This window comes from Psammomys obesus, unplaced genomic scaffold (assembly GCF_907164565.1).
Source record: "Psammomys obesus unplaced genomic scaffold, mPsaObe1.curated_primary_1811, whole genome shotgun sequence".
NCBI lineage: Eukaryota > Metazoa > Chordata > Mammalia > Rodentia > Muridae > Psammomys > Psammomys obesus.
The window spans coordinates 815,584-837,732 of NW_026596158.1; the positions used below are offsets into that span (position 1 = coordinate 815,584).

General features: G+C 54.8%; 1 protein-coding gene across 4 annotated transcripts; it reads left to right on the plus strand.

The window, feature by feature from the left end:
- Positions 1-197: 197 nt before the first annotated feature.
- Positions 198-17,827, plus strand: Dyrk1b (dual specificity tyrosine phosphorylation regulated kinase 1B). Of its 4 annotated transcripts, XM_055594744.1 has the most exons (12): positions 968-1,153; positions 2,230-2,393; positions 3,117-3,236; positions 3,334-3,522; positions 3,785-3,932; positions 5,260-5,546; positions 6,080-6,226; positions 6,306-6,446; positions 6,726-6,761; positions 6,846-7,041; positions 7,386-7,492; positions 7,574-17,827. In XM_055594744.1, the coding sequence occupies exons 1-12, from the start codon at positions 1,072-1,074 to the stop codon at positions 7,943-7,945; spliced, it is 1,989 nt and encodes a 662-aa protein (XP_055450719.1). In that variant the 5' UTR covers positions 968-1,071; the 3' UTR covers positions 7,946-17,827. The 4 variants fall into 4 exon arrangements, with proteins under 4 accessions (XP_055450721.1, XP_055450719.1, XP_055450717.1 ...); XM_055594746.1 differs by lacking the exon at positions 968-1,153 and adding an exon at positions 198-340 and having other exon boundaries at positions 6,726-7,041; XM_055594742.1 differs by having other exon boundaries at positions 6,726-7,041.
- Positions 17,828-22,149: the final 4,322 nt, after the last annotated feature.

Here is a 22,149-nt window from a genome sequence, read left to right on the forward strand (position 1 = left end):
CGCAAAACGCATGCGCCCTTAATCAACTTTTAGGTGTGCTTGGGGGGTGCCGTGGAAAGTTTCGTGGGGTCACATGGCGCATGCTCCGTTGGTGGCTGCTACGCATGTGCGCGGCTCCGCGCCCGAAGGCGCAGGCGCACAGCGCTTCCCCGAGTCACGTGAGCGGTGTGGGGGCGGAGCCGGGGCAGGGGGGCCGGTTTGTTGTGGTCGCCATTTTGCTGGTTGCATTACTGGGTAATCAGGGCCCTGGCTCGCCGCGTCCGCCGGACACCCGCAGCCAGTGGGCAGGTCTGAGCTCGGGCTCCCCGAGCAGTTTGAGGCCCCTTACCCACGCCCTCAGGTAACGGCGCTGTGGCGGGCGGGCGGCGCGCTTGGGTGGGGGCCGGCCGGGATCCGCCCTGCCCGTCCCCGGAGATGGAGCAAGAGAAGGGAGGGGGCCTCGGGCCGGCGCGGCGGATCCCGGCAGCGCACGGCCAGATTCCTGGAAGGGGCTGAGCCCGAGGGAGCCGTCCAGAGAGGGAGTCCGGGAGGGGGCGGCCGGCCCCACTCCCGCCCTTTGTTTGGGCTCGGCGGCGCTGGCCGCTTCGTTGTCGCCTAGCAACAGCTGCCCTGAGTGCTGATTGGTTAAGCTTTTAGCGGCAACGACCAATAGTGCGGTTGTTGCCATGGGAGGTGCGGCCTGCCGGGCTCAGTTGGGCCCCGCCCGCCGGGACTCCACCGGCCGGGGCGGGCCTGCGGGGTGGGGGGCGGGACGCCAGGGTCCCTGGGGGCGGGTGGCCGCGCGGGGTGGGGCTGGGCCGGAGGGCGAGGGCTAGCCCTCCCCTCCCCCGTCCACCTGCTGTCCCCTTCTCCACCACCCCACCCCACCCCCTCGTGCCCCGGTCTGACCCTCGTCCCCCCCCCCCCCCCGCCCCCCCCCCCCCCCCCCCCGCGGCGGTGGCGGCGGCTGCTGTTGTCACCCACCCGGCCGCCTGTCCCGCTTGCCCTCACCGCCGAGGGCTGGCCAGGCCAGCCGGGCCCGGGACAGGCGGCCGCCACCTCGTCACCACCACCGCCGCCACCATCATCGCCATGCTGGCCGCTCGCCCACCGCACTGGGGGCCCCACCGCACTGCTCCAGCCCCCCGTGGGCCCAGCGCCAGCCCTGACCCGGGTAGGGTGGGAGCTGGAAGAGCCGGTCCTGGTGTGGGAGGGCTCGGGAAGAGGTTGTTTGTCGGTGAAGCCCCAATAAGGGGACCTGGAGTAGCAAGGCATAGGCTCGGAGGGAATCTGACATGGGGGAGGCTCCTAGGGAGAGGATTTTGTTCCGGACAACACTTTCAGAGAGAGAAGTCTTGTGTGATATATAGGGATTTGGCTGTTGGACCCTTCTAGGAATAGACTCGATTGTGGAATGATCCGGTTTAGAAATATTGCTAGAGGGATAGCAAGGGTCCCAGTGTAAGAGAGAAAAAGTGACTCGAAACTGTTGAGAAATGGCACTGCCCGCTTGTTTCCTGAAGAGTCGAGGTCTGGGAGAAACGGAGACATCCTAGTGGGGTGAATCTAGAGCGGTTAGAAGGGCCGCTGTTGCAGGAGACCCTGTATGGGAGCGGCCTGGAGCGCGGAGTGGATGCCGGGGCAGAATGTGCTGTGGAGGCTGAGCCATCTGTAACGCTCGCGTGTAAAGGAGTTGTCAGATAACCTTGGCTTCGCTGGGAGGTCCACAGGGCTGCTTATGCTCCTTAGAGTAGAAAGAAGTGGTGCATAGAGCGGACTTGAAATTGGGCCCTGGGTGTTGAGGGACGAGCATGTGAGGGCGGGGCCTCTGAGCGACTCCAGGCAGCCACCAGCAGAAATTCAAAGAAAGAATGAATTCTGCCGCCCAGGCTCTACACGGTTTCTGCCTTCTCATTTGCTCTCCCAATTACTGGCCCCTTTCTACCCTTCCATCCTGGCCTTGTACCCACCCTCCCACACACCCGTATGTCTCTAATGACTCTTTTTGCATTTTCTCGATGTTTTGCCTCATTCATTTTTTTGTCCCATCATTTGTTGAGGGACATGGCTAAGTCAACCTGTTTGTCGCTCTCTTCTGTCTCCGCATTGCTGCCTGGTGCTGGTGCTCTGCCTACTCGGTTTGCCTCCCGCTTGCCCTGCCCCCTTCTTCATGTCCACCTCTTCTCTCCCTGGCCCTGACCTCCAAACCGCCTTGTTCCATGTTCCTCCCCACTTCCTACTTGCTCTCAGGTCTCAGCGGCGGTGGCAGCCGAGGTGCAGGATGCGAGAAGGCGCCCCCAGGCCGGGCTCCCGCTCCAGGCCTCACACCCCTGCGGCCCTCTGAGCCCACCATGGCCATCCCACCAGGCCATGGTCCCTTCTCTGGCTTTCCAGGGCCCCAGGAACACACACAGGTAGGCATTCAGCTGGCTTCTCAGCTGCCTGAGGATAGAAGGGTCTCCAGACAACAGCATGATTGTTGGAGGACCTCTGGAGATTTTGGAGGCCTCACAATACTGGAAGAATTTGAGGCAGTTGGAGTTTGGAGAGTCCACCCTCATTACTGCTGAGGACTGAATTCTTGAGCTTCTCCACAACCTTCTCTCAGGGCAGTTTTGAGGGTTAAACAAGTGAGTGCAGGTCAGGCTTAGAACTGGCACTCAGCAGACCGAGACACAGGTCTGAGAGTTCATAACAAGGAAGAGGTCTGGGGTGAAAAAATGTGGAGGGATCAGAAGGAACTGAGCTGAGGTCAGTGGGAGACCCAGGGAGTCCAATGCCAACCAAGAGTTTTAGGAACTGGGCAGTAACACTCACTTGAGGGTGAGGACATGGAGATACAGGGATTTGGTGGCCTGGTTCCCAGAAACAGTGATCTCAGATGCAGACATTTGGGGGACAGAACCCATATATGGCTGAGCAGACCAGGGGCTGAGTAGTTGAGAGGTCAGTCACTCTTTGCGCAATAAACAGATGCCTAGGAAACTCCCCAGTGTGTACCAGGCTCTACAGGGTGGGATCTGTCCTTGAGCAGAAGTACATGGGTGTGGGCATGGGCAGTGTGTTGTCTCTTTCGCAGTCTCCCTGGACATCGGAGGTGAAGGCTTGTGCTCAGTGTCTTCCCCGTTCTACTGCAGGTACTGCCTGATGTGCGGCTACTGCCTCGGAGACTGCCCCTGGCCTTCCGGGACGCGACCTCAGCCCCACTGCGCAAGCTCTCGGTGGACCTCATCAAGACCTACAAGCACATCAATGAGGTGGGTGGGGAATGGGATTCCCTGGCTGGCTGTGGAAGAGGGTCCGGGCTTCTTGCCCGGGTCGCTCAACGGTCTGCCTTCCTGGCTACCTGAGCAGGTATACTATGCGAAGAAGAAGCGGCGGGCCCAACAGGCGCCACCCCAGGACCCGAGCACCAAAAAGGAGAAGAAGGTCCTGAACCACGGTTATGACGACGACAACCACGACTACATTGTGCGCAGTGGCGAGCGCTGGCTGGAGCGCTACGAGATCGACTCTCTCATTGGCAAAGGCTCCTTTGGCCAGGTACTCCCCACGCACCCGTGTGTGGGTGCAGATCACCACCAACCTTACTGGTGGCTCACTGCTGCTAGTCCTGTTGGGCCAGCCACTCAGCCACTTAGTTTCCTCCGTCTTTGTTCTGTAAAAGTGTAAACAAGGCTCCTGTAAGAGAACTGTGTCATTTTGTATCCAGTGCAAGGGATGGGAGCAGGCTGTGAGCTTTAGTGGTTAGAAAGTGTGGCTGGTGGGCCTCCCCCTCCCCAGGTAACTCTCCTTGTCTCAGCAGGTGGTAAAAGCATATGATCACCAGACCCAGGAGCTGGTGGCCATCAAAATCATTAAGAACAAGAAGGCCTTCCTGAACCAGGCGCAGATCGAGCTGCGGCTGCTGGAGCTCATGAACCAGCACGATACGGAAATGAAGTACTACATAGGTGAGGGCGGCGCCTGAGCAGACAGGCCTCAGCGAGGACCTGCGGCTTCCCTGCCCCGTGGATGCTCCTGCTGAGCTCAGGGCCAGCCTGTGCTGCAAGCACTTCAGCTGAATTACCTCCCCCAACCTGCTGAGAGAGAGGGCAATTTTGTGCATGTCTTGGAGATAAGAAACCAAGGCTATCATGTACATGAGGTGACCGTTCATACTCAACAGTTAATGTGGGAAGTGGTGGCCTCTGGAACTCTGACTCTTGAGATGTGTCCCAGTCTTCAGTTCCTCCAGGAAGAGATTCTAAAGAGTTTAGCCAGCGGCCCTTGCCACAAAGATGGATACAGCAAAGAGGAAAGCAGGTTCATTTGTGTAGGTTTGTTTTTGTTTTTTGCTGGTGGTGGTACTTTTGGAATTTTTTTTGCCAAAGTTTTGTTTTGCTATACTGGGGATCAAACCCAGAGCTTCATTTATACTAGGCAAGCAGTCGTGTTGTCTTTCACGCACGCACGCGCGCACACACACACACACACCAGAACTACATCTCTAGACTTTTTTTTTTTTTTTTGAGATGGGGTTTCTCTCAGTAGCCTTGGCTGTCATGGACTTGCTTTGTGGACCGGGCTGGCCTTGAACTTCTGCCTCTGCCTGCTGAGTGCTGGGATTACAAGTGTGCGCCACTGCACCAGCTCCATACCTCTTTATACTTATTTTGAGATAGGGCCCCACTGACTGAGTTGTCCAGATGGGCCTTGAGCTTAAACTTTTGGAGCATCAGCGTGCAAAGACATGGGCCAGCACGCCTATACCACCAGGCCTGGTTCCGTGTTATAAAATGAAATGAGGCATGGAACTGTTCTGAAGTTCTTTTAGGAGGTAACAGTACCTCTCCCCTCTCCCCCCGCAGTGCTGGGGATTGAACCCAGAGCCTTGTGCTTGCTAGGCAAACATCCCCTGCCTTACAGTACTGTAACCGCTAAGTGACACCACCCTTTGCTTTTGTTTTTTGATTTTTTGCTTGTTTGCTTTTGGGGGGGGGGTTGGGTTTTTTTGATTCACTGTGTAAACCAAGCTGGCCTTGAGCTCACCATCCTCCGTTTTATCTTTCCAAGTGCTGGGATTACAGTCATGCTCACTGCTCCTCCTGGCAGGAGCCTTCCATTTGGTAAAAATTGGAAGGTGTGAGAGCCTCAGGAGAATTAACATGCTTTGGCAGTCCAGTGAGTGGGTGCAGAAACTCCTGAAGGCTCACTGCAGTTTCCCAGAGGTGGCTGCTGTGTGGCCCCGGCCACCTGCCCTTTCAGCGTGTCTGACCTGTTGCCGGATGTCCCCCACAGTGCACCTGAAGCGACACTTCATGTTCCGGAATCACCTGTGCCTGGTGTTTGAGCTGCTGTCCTACAACCTGTATGACCTCCTGCGCAACACACACTTCCGAGGGGTCTCGCTGAACTTGACGAGGAAGCTGGCGCAGCAGCTCTGCACAGCGTTGCTCTTTCTGGCCACACCTGAGCTCAGCATCATCCACTGTGACCTCAAGCCTGAGAACATCCTGCTCTGCAATCCTAAGCGCAGCGCCATCAAGATTGTGGACTTTGGCAGCTCCTGCCAGCTTGGCCAGCGGGTGCGGCTCTGACTCTGGGCAGGGCCAGCGGCCCGGGTGGGATGGCATGGGACAGCTTCATTTTGGCCCTGGAAGCTGATGCCCTAGAGATGGTACTGGTCTTAGGGAGGTCCACCTGGAGGGAGGGCATCAGAGGTTAAGGGGGCAGAGAAAACCCAAGCAAAGAGGAGAAGAGGTGAAGCTGAGGGCTAGGCAGCTCCTCAGAGGAATGCAGTTGTGATCTGAGCCTGAGCCGTGCTTTGCCGACTACTCTCAGGTCACAGGTAGGGGACCGTGAAGCCTTGCAGCCTGCTGTGAACAGGCCAAGTCCCAAGGCTTTGCTGCTGTTCTACAGTGTGGGATGGCCAGCCCTCTTAAACAAGAGGGACCAGACCTGGGGATGGAGACAGGGTTAAAGCAGGTCCTCGAGGACCAGAGGCTGATGAGCGACAGTGACTGGCTTGTGCAACACTGCTGAGGACCTCAAGATGTAGAGGGGTTCTGTCCTGCTTTCAAGCAGGGAGCAGGCGCCCTGACTACTGTCCCTCCCCCAGATCTACCAGTACATCCAGAGCCGCTTCTACCGCTCCCCCGAGGTGCTCCTGGGCACCCCCTACGACCTGGCCATCGACATGTGGTCCTTGGGCTGCATCCTTGTGGAGATGCACACGGGAGAGCCCCTCTTCAGCGGCTCCAATGAGGTGTGCCCCCGGAAGGGTGTGCTGGAGGGGGAGGGGTGGAGCCTGCGGCCTGGCACCCCTGACCGCCGCGTGCCCGCAGGTGGACCAGATGAGCCGCATTGTGGAGGTGTTGGGCATCCCGCCCGCGCCCATGCTGGAGCAAGCACCCAAGGCCCGAAAGTACTTTGAGCGGCTGCCTGGGGGTGGCTGGACCCTACGAAGGACAAAGGAACTCAGGAAGGTGCGGCCCCTGCCCTGTGCCACTTAACCCTCCTTGGGTGGCCCCTCACTCACACTTGGGGCTCCCCTCTCCCTGCGTCTTTCCCTGTCTTCCTCTCACCCTTGTCTGTCCTTTCCTTCCTCTCCCGCCCACCCCATCACACCCCACACCCCACAGCTCCTGTTAGCTTCTCTTTTCCTCTTTTTCTCTTGTGCCTCTGTTTCCCCGTGTGTGTCTCCCTGCCCCTCCTGCCCACTGACGGCCACTCTCTTGCCCCCCCTCCCACCCCCTCCCTGCCAGGATTACCAGGGCCCCGGGACACGGCGGCTGCAGGAGGTGCTGGGCGTGCAGACGGGCGGGCCCGGGGGCCGGCGGGCGGGGGAGCCGGGCCACAGCCCCGCCGACTACCTCCGCTTCCAGGACCTGGTGCTGCGCATGCTGGAGTATGAGCCCGCCGCCCGCATCAGCCCGCTGGGCGCTCTGCAGCATGGCTTCTTCCGCCGCACGGCCGACGAGGCCACCAACACAGGCCCGGCAGGGAGCAGTGCCTCCACCTCGCCGGCGCCCCTCGACACCTGCCCCTCCTCTAGCACCGCCAGCTCCATCTCCAGTTCTGGTGGGTGCCCAGTGTCAGATGTGTACTGCAGGGCCCACCCCGGGTGGCCTCGCCGCTGGGCCTCTGTCACAGAGCCCCAGGAGCTACTGGATCCTGAGCTCCGCAGTGGGGTGGGACAGTCCCACGTGACCAACAGGACCTCTGACTGGATCCGAGCTTGAGACTCCACCCCCTAAAACTGACGCTAGCCCTCCACAGAACTCCGACCCTACATTTCAAAATTGGGGTGTTGGAGCCTTCACACAGGCTCTGGTCTAAGCTTAGGGTCTAGGTGGTGAGTAGACTCGCCCCTTGCCGTCGTCTTACCACCTCTGCCCTCTTCTCTCCTGACCTGGTGCTTCTAGGAGGCTCCAGTGGCTCCTCCAGTGACAACAGGGCCTACCGCTACAGCAACCGATATTGTGGGGGCCCCGGGCCCCCTATCACCGACTGTGAGATGAACAGCCCCCAGGTACTGTGAAGCCTTGGAGGTGGGTGGCAGGTGCCTGGGATTTGAGGATCTCACCACCCATGACTCCTTTTGCTTTTTTAGGTCCTACCCTCCCAGCCACTGCGCCCCTGGGCAGGGGGTGATGTGCCCCACAAGACACATCAAGCCCCTACCTCTGCCTCGACATTGCCGGGGACTGGGTCCCAACTACCCCCCCAACCCCGATGCCTTGGACGACCCCCATCACCAACATCACCACCACCCCCAGAGCTGATGGATGTGAGCCTGGTGGGCAGCCCTCCAGACTGCTCTCCACCTCATCCAGCACCTGCCCCCCAGCACCCAGCTGCCTCAGCCCTCCGGACTCGGATGACGGGAGGCCGACCACCTCTCCCACCCCCTGACGACCCTGCTACTTTGGGGCCTCGCCTGGGCCTCCATGGTGTACCCCAGAGCACAGCAGCTAGCTCATGACCCTGCCCCCTCCCTGGGGCCCCTCCTGAAGCCATACCCCACCCCCATCCGGGGGCCCTGGGCTCCCATCCTCATCTCTCCCCTTGACTGGACTTGCTGCTACCCAGCTGGGGTGGGTGAGGCCTGCACTGACTGGGGCCCAGGGCAGGGGGTCAAGGGAGAGGGGTTTGGCCGCACCCTTCCCACTAAGCCTGGACCCTTGGCTCCCCCACCCCCTTGTTTTCTATTTATTGTACCAAAGACAGTGGTGGTCCGCTAGAGGGGAGACGCCCCTACCCAGGGCCCTCGGAGGGGGGGGGGCAGGTAGGGGGAGATGGCCTTGCTCCTCCTCGCTGTACCCCCAGTAAAAAGCTTTCTCACATGCCTGCCTGAGCGTTTGCAGGGCCTTGGCCCCCTCCCCTGACCTCAGAGGCATGGTGGAGAAGGTGGTGTGGGGCGGTGCTTCGTGGTGTGGGTATATCCTTCCTGGGGACATCACAGTGCTTGGTGCAGGCGAGGGGCAGCCCGAGGCTAGTGGGCTGGAGCACCTAGACGCATCCTGGGAACAACAGTCCCGGCCCACACCTGCCTTTTCCAGAGTAAAGGCCCCCTCCTGGCCTATTGCTAGGAACTGGCATGTTCTGCCCTTATCCGTCAGGGCTTCCGTAGAGTCCACCCAGAATTGGCTTCTTGTGTCAGGCAACCATCCGGTAGGCTCTGGGTGTGTTCGGCAGGCCTGTCTTTATACCATCCGGGGAGCAGACAGGCAGTGGGCAAATTTTACCCCACCTGTGTCCAACCCGCTCTGGAGTCATTGCAGAGTAGGAGATTCCCGGGCAAAAAGACGCTCCCTGCCTTCCAGGTAAGTGATTTTTTTGTTTCCATGGCAATTTGGAACCAACTGTCTCCCAACCAGCCTTGTAAAAACCACCTGGTTTTAACTGTTAGGATCGCACAACGGGCGGGCGCAGTGATTCCTGGGAAATGGAGCTCTACAAGGCCAGCTCTTTGCTCACTTTTCTTGGGAAACGACAAAGCCCAGAAGTCTTTGCGCACGTGGCTGGGGACAGGCGTTGCATGAGGAGTCTGATAGTAAGGCCCGGATGTTGGAGGGTCCGTAGAGCAGCTACGGTGATTGGATGATGCGCAGGAGCGGGTTGGGTAGAGAGCGGTAGGCAGCCGGCCTTGCGGGGGTGGGGGTGGGGTCTTTGGGCCAGGCAGTGGAGGGCACGTGCAGAGGCCGAGGCGAGCAAGTCATGGAATGCTGATGGCAGTGATCATTTTGAGAATATCGTTGAAGATCTGTCGGGGAACTTTACCTAGAGAGCTGGACTTTTTCGAAGGGCCCGAAGCACCATGAGAAGGTGCAGAGCCCCGTTTTGCGGCAATAGGAAAGTACGTTGCCGGAAAAAGACAGGTCTGGCCGCTCGCAGCAGGCGCTTAGGCAAGCATCGCCTAGGATGTGACAGGACAGGGGTGGTGCCGAGAAGGCCAGGAAAGGACAGGTGAGCTTTCCAGACGATTGAGTGGAAGGATGCCATGGAGAGGGCCAGGGAAGGGCGGTCTCCGGCACGTAGAGTGCCCCCATTGATAGTGTTTGGGTTTGGTTTTGTTTTTAATTGTGTTTTTGTGGTGCTGGGGGTGGAACCCAAGAAATCTACACAAATTCTACACACCCAGCCTCCCAGTAAAAAGATTCTGAATGAATAGTTCTTGAGGACAGGAACTGCAGTGACCTCTCCGAGTTTGGGGATACTGAGGGCAAATGGAAGTTGTTACTTGCCTAACGTCACACATCTAGGAAGTAGGCTCAGGTTGGTGTGTGTGTGTGTGTGTGTGTGTGTGTGTGTGTGTGTGTGTGTGCACGTGCGCGCCAGTCATTGATTTCACAAGGCTTTTTTGAGCCTGGAAGCATCTGCAGGGCAAGCTGGAAGGCCCTGTGAGGACTGTGGAGTGGGCGTGGGTATCATTTGTATTTGTGGTTGAGCTCCAGGCTGACCTCATACCTCCTTGGTTATTATCTCCGGGTACTCTCGTAAGTTCAGGCAGGTGGAAGTCTGTGACGTCCTCCTCATTGGTCTTCCTGCCCTTGCCATTCTCCCATGTAACCAAAGAGTCTCCAGCACCTATATTTTTCCTCCCTGCTGAGAATCCCTCTGGACTCCATCTCCTCAGGGTAGAAGCCCACACCCTTTCCGTGGCCTGCAGGGTTCACCATCTGCCCTTCTCACCTGTCTGAACTGGCTGGATCTCTCTCCCTCTGCTCCAGCCACACTGGCCCCAGGCCCTTTGTACTTAGTATTTTCTTCTCCTGGTCATTTGTCTAGACAGCCCAGACTCCCTGCCTGACCACTCTTTGGAATTATACTGCTATCATCCCTGTCCATTCCTCCTTTAACCCTTTCCTTGTGTCAGTCACATCGCTGCTGGCACAGGCTGAAATTTGTCTCTCAATCCCCGCTCCCTTCTGGGAACCTTGAACTTCTTAGAAACAAGTCTTTGTTTCCCACCTGGAAGAATGTGTGGCAGCCGTCAGGCTCACTGCGAAATGAGCACAGCCGATCGCAGCCTCCTGGACATTCCGCTCATCCCGTCTGTACAGCTGAACACCTCTGAGAGCACAGGACAGGCAACAGGAGGTGTTTTGCTTCCGTGGTGTAGGATGCAGGAACACAGCAGAGAAGCTAGGCTAGCTTCTCGGTCTTGAAAGAACTCGCTGTCAAGGTAGGATTAGTCAGGGAGCACAGCAGAGCTCCCTGGGAAGTGGCCAGGAGCAAGAGCATTGAAGGAACATCTGAGAGCAGTGTTTAATGTGGCTCCTAGGGTGAGGTTCCAGACCATGGGGTTGGCATTGGCTCTGGGCAGAGAGAACTGTGATGACCGGCACCCATAGGCTGAAGTGGAGTAAGGGGCCACACTTTGCCCATCCTGAGAGGACTGTGAGCCATTGTCCATGCTTCCACACTCCCACCCACACCCCGGCCTATGTACGGAGATTTGCGGAAGAAGTTTACTCAGTGGGGCAGGGTGTAAGGTTCGCTGTGTTGGTGCTTGTTTTGGTGTATGAGGATTTTGCCTGCGAGTGTGTCTGCAGGTTCGTGCCTGGATACCCTTAGAAGTCAAAAGAGAACATTGGATCCCCTGGAATTGGGGTTGTGGCTAGTTGTGAACCATTGTGTGGGTGCTGGGAACTGAACCTAGGTCCTATGGAAGAGCAGCAAGTGCTCTTAACTGCTGAGCCATCTCTCCAGCCCCAGTTGTATATTTTAAAGTTTCCACTGATGTGTTTTTACAATGGTTGCACTTAAAGGTAGTCCCCATTCTCTCTTGTTTCTACTCAAGAAAGGGAAGCTCCTGACCTTGAGTAATGGCTGGGCCAGTAATTTGAGCCAAATGGCCTTAACATGCCTGATAGCCTCTTTGATCACCCCTGGTGCCCTGATTTTTTGTTTGTTTGTTTGTTTTGTTTTGTTTTTTGTTTATCGAGACAGGGTCTCTCTGCACAGCTCTGGCTGTCCTGGAACTCACTCTGTAGACCAGGCTGGCCTCCAATTCACAGAGATCTGCCTGCTTCTGCCTTCCAGAGTGCTGGGATTAAAGGTATGCACTGCCACACCCAGCTTCTTTATTTTGGGGGGTGTTGGGGTAGTTTTTTTTGGTTTTATTAAGTTTGGTTTGGTTTAGTTTTAGTATTTCAAGACAGGGATTCTCTGTGTAGCCCTAGCTGTCCTTGAACTCAATCAGTAGACCAGGCAGGCCTCGAACTGAGAGAACTTGGGAGGCCTGCCTCTGTCTCACAAGTGCTAGAATTAAAGGCGCGCACCACCACAACCACAACCAGCTCCCTGATTTCTTCATAGAGGTCCAGCATCTGTCCCTCAGCTGTGCCAAATAGCTGCCTAGCATGGTGGATCTTCTATCCCAGCTGACACTGCCCTGGAACAGCACCCTCCTCAGGCCACTCCCCCTGTCTACATTCCAGAATTAGGAAATAAACAATTGTGATTTTATGACGCTGTTTTAGGATGCCATGCTACTCAACAATAGCTAATTGAAGTAAGGAGGTATTTTTAAAATCATACACAGTAAGATTGTGTAATTATGTTATAGCTAATTGAATCCTCGGAGCTAAATAGTCCTGTTGTTATACCCATCCTACAGATGAAGAACTGAGGCACAGAGATGTCTCTAAAACTTTGCGAAGTATCTTACCTTTAGTAAGTCCTGAATACTCAGTTATCACTATCAACATTGTGTTTGGCAGCATTAAGGTAGATGTTGAGGGGGTCGTGGACAGGTGAGCGGAAGCATTACCAACCCACTTCTAGGAGTGTAGTTGTAGGCTGCTTCCTTGGCAATATGGGGAGAGCAGCCAGGCCTTGGTATTGTTGGAGTGCATGGAGTCAGCTTGCTTCTGACTTGCTCAGAGGGAATCCAGCAAGTTGTTTTAGAGCCAAGTCAAATTGAGCCTCTTATTACTGGGAAGCCATGATGTCCTAGTGAGCCCTGAGTCCTGTCATTGCTTGTTGGTTTGCCCGATCGCAGGCATTTGCCACTTTGTGAGCCCTGTTGGGAGTGCCAGGGCTACAGCAGCAAAACAAGTGCCCCGTCATTCCAAAGCCTCCTTCCAGGTCAGGGTGCATGGTGGTAAAATGCTGGAGATGAGAGCCGTGCACACTGAGAGCTGGAAGGACAGGAGACGGAGACAGGAGAGCTCTTGAAGGACATCCCTGCCAGGAAAGTAAAGCCAGTTCAGAGGCCCCACTGTATGCTGGAGAGGATGGAAACTGGACAGGCGTGTAGGGGAAAGGTCAGGGTACACGGGCAGCTGTGGCGGGGACTTGACTTTGATGCCAAGTGCCATGGAAAGCATCAGCCCCTTGGAGCTCTGAGGGTGTTCAAGGCCGCCTGACAGCCTGTGGGAAGAGGTGTGGAAACATTCCAGTGGTTCAGTCCAGCTGGCGTTGATGCATGTGGCTTGGCCGTAGTGGTAGCAGGTGAGCTGGTCAGTCCGGTGGGGGGCAAGATTTGCCGCAGGGTGAGAGGGGCCTAGAGCAGCCTGAGTGTAGGAAGGAGGAGGGCGCTGTCTATGTGGAGGAGCACATTTGAGAATGGTCACCATATTGCTAGTGTGAAAGCCCTGTGAGGTCACAGGGGGAACACGGAAGTGGGTATAGGAATAAGAGCACAGAGCCCGAGAAGGGATGGCCACAGTCATCTCTGTGTGAGGTGACAGACATGGACCAGGGCACAGTGTGCTGAGCGGTTACTGGGTCTGAGGAGTGTTGAGTTCAAGTCCCCCTGCCTCATGGGTTGGTCATGAAAAGGGAAGGCCCTTCCGGGAGTAGGGCTGAGTCTGGAGCTGGGACAGCCCCTAGGCTCTCCTGCTGCCAGGCTGAGGCAGGCTTCTGCCTCTGAGCTGCTGCTGCTTCCTCTTTCTCTGAGGGTGGCTGACTACTTTTGAGGAAACCCTTGCCCCAACTCTGTATGCCCTTCCGGCCTAGTTCCCCACAGCTCCTCCGTTCTTGGTCCCGATTTGACCAGCAGGAGTTGAATTCCAAGGACCAGGAGGGCCGTGCTAGACCTGCTGTGTGGCTGAAGGGCTCCTGGGGTGATGTGTGTCTCCTGCAAAAGGCTCTCTGCTAGGCAGGCACACCAAGTCTCACAGAGTGTGCGGACAGCTGGTGTGATGGCTGGAGGATCTAAACTCTGTTTGGTCAGGGGCCGAACCGTTTATGGACGTGGATCTGAGAAGTGGGCAGGAAACAGTAGCCTGGCGGGTGTCCCTGTGGAAACTAGAGTCCAGGGGTCTCTGAGCTGAGAAGGGCTCAAGGTTAGGTCAGGCACAGTCCAGTCCCAGTTTCTCTCCATGTGTTCCTACGAGCCAGACAGTGACAGCAGAGCCAGCCTCTGCCTTCACAGAGCACACGAGCCGGTGCCAAGGCAGACAGCAGTCAAGGCTGAAATAGGAAAGCAGGTTTGGGCAAGTCATGGTGGCAAGACGAAGAGGAGCAAAGGGCTGTGGGAACCCAGGGTCCACATCTGGCCAGTGTGAGGTATCAAGGAAAGCAGATGGAGGTGAGGCCTGCGGGAGTCAGAAGGAATAGCTGGTGACCACAGGAGCCAAGTCCGTAGGGAGGAAATTTTCCTGTTCAATAATTCTAGCTTTGTAGAAAAGTGCCAGGGGTCATGCATAGGCTGTCCCCAGATGTACCAGGCTTTCCCAGGGTGTAACACACAGTGGTTGGCAAGCTCAGGAGAGTGCTGCGGGGCTGCGTGCTCCTGAGTTGCACCCTGTTGGCAGTCCTCACCAGAAGCTCTGGCTGGCAGCAGCCACTGTGGATCCTTATAAGAATTGTTGTATTTCTCTAACAGTTGGACGTCAGCATGAGCGGAGGGGTGTTACCGTCCGGGGGAGCCAGTGCTGTGGTTCAGTTTGTTCTGCTCTGCTGTCGTCTCCCGGCAGGCCCCTGCGTCTGCTCTGCTCTCCCTCCTTGAGTTCCCCCTCCCTGCCCCTGCACCATGAGGGGCTGGTGAGCTGTCCTCCGGGCGGCCCTGAACCCGTCCGCTGGTCTAGGCGTGAGGCGTGCACTGCCTGTGTCCTAGCTGGTGGCTAGCTGTGGCCTCACGTATTTGTAAGCGCGCACACGCACACCTCTGCATTCCTCTGTGTGTGGCTCAGCTCAGCGCTCAGTATTCGCAGATTCCTGTTTCCTTTGTACCTTCTTCATGGCAAGCAGGCTGCCCCTGTGTGCGCCTGGTTCTTGTCTCACTGATCATCTCGGCAGAAGCCAGCAGAAGCCCAGGCCTGCCCTTCTCTCTGCGTCCACACTCTGCCACTTTGCTGGCCCCAGAGACTGCATCTAGCAAGTCCCGTGTGGGCCCTCCTCACTCCCGGGCCACTTCACAATCACAGTCTTGTTTCCTGCCTGCCGGTGTTTCTCCTCCGGGTCCTGAGGCCTGGTAAGCTGCCCCTGACCCTAGTGATCTTTGGGCCCTAAGTTCTACGAGCTGTCCCACCCTGCCCTCTCTCAGAGTGGCCCTTGCACGGTCATCAGAGAGAGTCATTCTGGATTCTCTCCTCCCAACACCCTTCTCAGCCCATTTAAACTCAGGGTGGGAAAAAGCTAACTATAGAAGTGGCCAGTGTCTGGCCACATGGAGAAGAACGTCTAGGAAGTGCTTCGCTCCTGCAAAGGCTCTGCAGAGTGGGAGGGAAGGAACTGTGCTGCTCTGGCCATCATACACTGCAGCCCCTGTCACTGACACATCCCAGCTGCCCACCAGGCACCTTCTTGAGATGTCACCAGAAGCCTGACTCGGGTCAGGCTTCTGCCATGTGTCGCAGCATCCAGAGTAGATGACAGGCTCTTAAGGAGAGTGCCACTGTGGAGTCTGGCTGTGAGGACAGTGGGTCAGTGTCCATGAGCTGTCAGTATGGCCACTTGATCCATCTTAGAGTGACCGGTGTGGAGAATACATGTCGTACAGTAACCAGCGGCCAGGCGTGGTGACATAGGCCTGTGCCGCCGCTTGAGTCGCAGAGGCAGGATGATCCTACATTTGAGGCCAGACTGGTCTCAGAAGCCCAAATTGTAGCAATAACTGCCCACCATACGTGGTGGTGTCTCCCCACCAGGCGCAGTTGCTGAGCCCTCTGTAGACTTTCCAGTTGCCGCTTAGCTCTCGAGAAGACATGCTGGGAACAGACCCCGAGCTGACACTCAGCCACACCACAGCCCAGTCACACCACAGTCACCTTGGAACAGCCCCAAAAGGAAGTCATCTTTACTTTCCCAGGTTCTCACTGAAGCGTTTGGAGTTGAAACTTACTGTCTGTTTTGTAAGACCACAGGAGTCTTGGTGCTGGAGAGTGAGCTCAGCAGTAATGAGTACTTGCTCTTCCTAGGATCCCGCTTCTGTTCTGAGCACCTACAAGGCAGCCAGCAGCCCATCCATAACTGCCCTTTCAGAGACTCTAGTGCCCTCTGCTGGCCTCCGCAGACACCAGACACACATGGGCACATACACACATACATACATACATATGCAGGCAAAACATTCATACACAGAAAATATTTTTTTAAAAGCTGGGTATGGTGGGTCAGCCTTTAATCCTAATGCTTGGGAGGTACAGGCAGGCAGGGCTCTGAATTCAAGTCTAGCCTGGTCTACATAGAGAGTTCCAGACCAACTGGGGAGCTACCCAGTGAGACCTGTCTCAAAAGAGAAGACAAGGCCTTACGTAGCCCAGGCTTGCCTCAAACTCACCATGTGGTTTGATCTTGACTCCTGATTCTCCTGCTGCTACCTCCCAGCATGCTGGGCTTCTAGGCCTGTGCCACTGACTGTTAGCTTTCAGCTCTGAAGGCAGGCGCCCTGGGCCTCTCGAGTGTGCCTTTAGCCCTATTCTTCATGGACTCCTCTGAGAGGAGGGTCAGAGCTCTGGTTTTGTGACTTCTCCCTTCAGGAAGAGCTTTGGTGCCTTCCTTCACAGTGGCTATGACTTCCCAGTGTCCTCAGCTGTCTGAAGGAAAAAAGAATTCTTCGTTTCAGGGAAAATTTCAAACACAGAAGCAGAAAGCCCTAACATAGTCCTGTGTCCCAAAGGCCCCACTTCATCTCTGCCGCTGGCTTCATCCCCTGCTCAGCTGTCAGCAAACGCAGTATCTTTAATAGAAGGAACTTTTTTTTCCTTTTTCTTTTTGAGGCAGTGTAGCCCTAGCTGGTCTGAAACTTACTCTGTAGATCAGGCCAGTCTTGAACTGCCTCCCAAGCACTAGGATTAAAATCGTGGACTGCCATGCCTGGCTAATGGAAAAGCTTTTTAAAGCACGGCTCACCACAGTTCTTTGACCCAAGTTAGTCATCTTCTGGCCAGCTGAGTACCTTCTTAGTCCTCTGTTCCCTTTCTCCTACTTTCCAGTCGTGTCACCCTGGAGAGCTTCCTGTAACCTTATGCTCAGGGCCTGTCTGCTCGCCTCTCTACAGCCTGAAAGTGACCCTTCCTAACGACAGGCCAGGTTGCTTGGCAGTCCTGCCCCCTGCAGCAGGACATTTAATCTGCTCGTGGCTGCTGCCGCGGTTGTGGCGCTTCCCTTATTTGGCTTAGTTTCTGGATCCCTGTCCACTCTGGCCAGGTCAGGCCTCCTGGGATACTCCTCGCTCACTGTAACTTTGTAAGAAGCACATGGCATCCACACTAGTCAAAAGAGGGATTTATGATGGTTGTTGCCTGCTGGGAACCTCAAGAGGGCATAAGTCAAGCCTGTCTACCCTGCTGTGTCCCCAGCACCACCCAGACTGTCCACCATGGGGCCTGGCACTCAGTGCTCAGGGCCATACGCAGAATGAGTGCTGTTAGGATGATGCGTGGGTGGATGGATGGATGGATGTGTGGATGGATGGATGGGTGGATGGATGGATGGGTGGATGGATGTGTGGATGGATGGATGGATGGATGGATGTGTGGGTGGATGTGTGGATGGATGGGTAGCTGGGTGGATGGTTGCCAAGCTCAATAGTTAGGCACTTACCATGAGAGCAATAGGCGGCCACAGGAGTTTTTCAGCAGAACTGGCCCATTTCCTCAGTCTTGAATGTGCATTTGACTTCTCTGGGATCTGGGAAGGGCCCAAGATACCACACTTCTAAGGGGCCCAAGATGCGACGGCCTGAGACAGCAAGGGTCTTGCTGTGCCGTGCAGTCAGGAGCCACCAGGTCCAGTGGCTTGGAGCACTTGAGAATGTGGCTCGTGTGAATTGAGATATATTTTAAGTGTACAATACCCACCCAATTTGAAAGATGTGGTACAAAAAAAAATAATTTTTTATATTGCTCACATGTTGATATGGTAATATTTTGGATATCTTGGGTTAAATAAAATATATTATTAAAATTAACTTATATTTGTTTTTATTAAGTGGCTACTAGAAAATTTAAACTTAGGACCAGCAAAATGGCTTAGCAGGCGAAAACACTTGCTACCAATCCTGAGGACCTGAGTTCAAGTCCCAGAGCCCACATATTGGAAGGAAAGACCCAGCCCCCTCAAGTTGTCCTCTGGACTCCATACAACCTCTGTGGCATATGACACATGCAAAAATGAATACGTTTTTAATGCAACAAGATTTAATAATAAAATTAGATCACACTGGCTGCTTGTGTTTTAGACGTCGTCCTGCTGGTCGCCCTGGCCCAGGTCCCTCTGCACCCCTGTCACCACAGCTTCCACGCCTTCCCATCTTTTTGGTGCCTTCTCTCTTTCTTTCTGCAGCTAGGTGTCTGAATTTGCTGTTAGTAGGTTTCTTCCTGGGTAGGTGTGGCACATGCCTGTACTCCCAGCCTCCTGGGTGGCTGAGAGCACAGTTTTGAGGCCACCCTGGACTACATGATAGATACCCTGTCTCAAAAGGTCTCATCCAGAGATTCCTCCACGGCCCTCCCAAGGAAGCTTTCAGGGGCTCTGCTGGTTTCCACAGCTTCGTAGGTTGCCCTGCTCCAGCCCTGGTGACACCATGGTATCTATGTGTGTGTCTTCACGTGTGGGGCGTCTGTGCATTTTATGTACATGTGTGTGCAAGTCAGGTGGCTCCAAGGGTCTCTCGCTTGAACCCACAGCTCACTGATTCCGCCCCTCTGGGCAGCCAGCTTACTCTAGGGGTCCCCATCCCTGTCCTCTGGCCATTGGGATTACAAGCCACCCAATTTAAAGTCATCAGAAAATGCCCGTTGGTTAGGGCTGGTTAAGTGAGTTGGTGTTTAAGGACACTTGCTGTTCTTGAAGAAGACAGATTTGGCTCCCGGTGCCCACATGACTGTTAACAACTGTCTGTGACTACAGTTCAGGGGATCTGGTGTCCTCTTCCGACCACAAGGAACATGTGTGGTACACAAACACACATGCAGGCAAAACATTTTCCCTTTGACAATGTCACTTTACTGGTTAGCGTGTATTCAGTTTGGCTGTGTGTACAGGCGAGGCTAGAAGACACCCTCGGCTGTTCCTCAGGGGCCGCCCACCTTGGTTTAAGATTCATTGTGTGTGTGTGTGTGTGTGTGTGTGTGTGTGTGTGTGTGTGTGACTGGAGGGCGGAAGGGTCCCCTGGGTCCCCTGGAACTGGAGCGAGGCCCCAGCAGCCCCACAGAGTGTCTTAGCTTTGCGACCCTTTCAGTCTTGCAGTGTGTTCTGGTGGGTGCTGTCGCTTTGACCCTTTGACCCTTTGGTAGTTTCCTTGCTGCTTTGCAATCTGTGCGGGCTTTTCGGATCCCTCGGAGACGGCGCTAGAGGAGGTGGTGAGCTGCCTGTGTGTGCTGAACTGAGTCCAGGTCCTTTGGAAGAGCACGGTGGTTTTCTTAACCACTGGAGCCGTCACCCCAACCCCCTGTTTCATTCTTGAACAGCCTATGGACCTGGGAACACCAGACCCAGACCCCAACTACCGACGGTGACTGCAGTTGGAGAGACAGCTCAACTAAGACCAGAGGTGTGCAGGGAGACGTGCAGATCCCATCCACGCACATGCTCTGACCTCACAACCCTGGCCTTCCAGGAGCACTGGGCTGGACTGCCGGAGGGCCACAAGTTTGCATTTCCCAGGAGGACTTGAGTGACACAGACTGGTCCCCTCAGCGCCACAGAGTGCCGTGTGAGGCGACGCTGCATGCCTGTGGGTTGCTTCCTTATTGTTCAGAATCTCGGCAGATAGCCCAGGCTGGCCTGGGACTCACTATGTGACACCATCCACCCTTCAAGTCCTAGTCTCCCTGCTCAGTCTCCAGGGCCTGACACTTGCAAGCTCCCCCAAAGGCTGGCTGTGGCGAGCTGACCTGTGGGCACCAGTCAATACAGTTGGCTGCAGATAGAAGAGCTTGACTCCAGGAGGCTCAAGCCATAGGAAGGACATCCCTCTGCCCACGCACACACATACACAGGGAGGGCAGAGATGGCTCTGCAGCTAAGAGCACTCCTTGAGCTTACAGACGAGGGGTTCAGTTCCCAGCACCCACACGGTGGCTCACTGGTGCCTGTTAACTCCAGTTCCGGGGCTTCAGTGCCCTCTTCCGACCTTGGAGGACACCGCCCGCCGGGCTTCAGGCCTGGGACAAGCTGCTGAGGTGCCTTTGTAACCAAAGTGGACCTGCTTCCAGGTTCTCCCAGCAGCCCTCAGTCCCTACCCGTACAGCGCATGCCTGGCACACCCCGAACTTTCCAGCCCGCGGGCGGGGGGGCCCTCCCCCAGAGGATATTCACTGTATAACTCAGGCATTTTGGTTCCTGCTCGCTCTCTCTCGCTCTCTCCCCCTCTCTCTTCCTTGGGTACATGCACTTGACCCCACCCCCCACCCGGCTTTTCTGTCTTCCCTTCCATGGTGGCGTCCCTGGCCTAGGTCCTTAGGAACAGTGAACCGACGCTCCCAATAACCCTGCATTTAAATACTTTAACATGCCTTGAATTAGCTCAGTTCACTGGCAGAAGGATTCGTATCACACACCAGACATATACATATGCAGGCAAAACAATCATATGCTGAAATCTAAAAATTTAAAAATCTCTAAAAAGATTCTTAAGGGCCCTGGATCACAGCCTGGGGTCTCTTTTCATGAGGTCTAAAGATGAAGACCAGGCTGGCCTCACACTCACAGAGATCCTCCTGCCTCTGCCTCCTGAGTGTGAGGATTAAAAGTTTATGCCAGCATGTCTGGCCTGAGTGGCCTCTCTTTTGATTAGAGATTATAGGATAATTTCTCTGCTGCATATGTCCCATGACGCATCTATCAGATGCGTGTCCAGTTGTGCAGAGCCATAAAATAACTAGAAGAGGCTCCCTAAGGAGCCACCTATAGACACTTTTTTTTTTTTTTCCTTATTACACCTGCACCCAGAAACTATTTCAGGTTGGAGAGGCCTTTCTGGTCTCATACAGAGATATAAGAAGAAGACAGAGTAGAATCTAATGGTGGTTATTAAGGGGAGGAAAAACTTGCTCCCTTGTGCAGGAAAAAGCTGTGCATGCAGCTAGATGCAGCTAGATGCAGCTAGATGCAGGAGTGGGCCCTGTATTGCCAGCAGTTTGCTAGGTGCAAACGCTGGTGAGTCTCAGGCTCCCCACTGCGTTATTGTTAGAAAGGGGGTGTGGAGATAGCCCTGCCAAAAGGAGTCCTGCTCACCAGGGCAACCTGTGTTTTCTAGTGCTATTCTGTGAATCGATGAATTCATTGAGCTAGAAATCTCAAAATAGTGTTTCGTTCGTATAGAGTCAAGCTCAAAGTGAGATTAGTGGTTCTGAGACCTAACAAACAACGAATTCAAACTTGAGGGCTTGTTAAAACATTGGCTGCCACGGGGCTTTGAGCTGCATGCCTGTGATCCTAACACCAGAGGCAGGAGGACTGTGACTTTGAGGGAGCAAATGAGTCAAAAAGAAAAAGGCTGGGATGGGAGGAAAATAAGAAAGAATAGGGGAGAGAGTGACCAAGAATGCATTATTAGTTTGAAACTGGTAAACAGTATTAATAAAACAAAATATAAATTATTAAATAACAAAGAAGAAAACCAAAACAAAAATAAACAAACCAGAAAGCCACCAGCCCTGGTGGACGGTCCTGTAATCCTAGGTACTTGGGAAGCTGAGGTAGGAGGGTCTCAAGTTCAAAGTCTGTCTGTCTGTAGCCAGAGTGAATTTTCAGACGCAAAACCACCCTGAGCAACTTAAGGAAACTCCGTTTTGTTGTGTTGTTTAAAAAAAAAAAAAAATTGCCAGACATGGTGACACATGCTTTTAATAATCCCAGCACTCAGGCGGCAGAAGCAGGTGGCTCTCTGTGTGTCTGTTTACGAAGCGGTTTACGAAGCGGTTCCAGGACAGCCAGGGCTGTTACACAGAGCAGCCGTGTCTCGAAACCACCACCGAGAGAGAGAGAGAGAGAGAGAGAGAGAGAGAGAGAGAGAGAGAGAGAGAGAGAGAAGAAATAGGAAACAATTGCTAAACATGGTGGTTCAGGCCTTTGATACCACCACTTAGGAGGCAGAGGCAAGCGGATCTTTGAATTCAAGGCCAGCCTTATCTACGCAGCCAGGCTTGCACAGTAAAACCCTGTCTCAAATAAATAAATAAATAGATAGATAGATAGATAGATAGATAGATAGATAGATAGATAAATAAATAAATGAATGAATGAATAAATAAATAAATAAAATTTAAACTAAAACAAAACAAATTA

Coding starts and splice junctions, on each gene's coding strand:
- Dyrk1b (XM_055594742.1), top strand. CDS start 1,072: ATGCTGGCCGCTCGCCCACCGCACTGGGGGCCCCACCGCACTGCTCCA. Junction 1,154..2,229: donor CAGCGCCAGCCCTGACCCGG/GTAGGGTGGGAG, acceptor ACTTGCTCTCAG/GTCTCAGCGGCGGTGGCAGC. Junction 7,493..7,573: donor GTGAGATGAACAGCCCCCAG/GTACTGTGAAGC, acceptor TTGCTTTTTTAG/GTCCTACCCTCCCAGCCACT.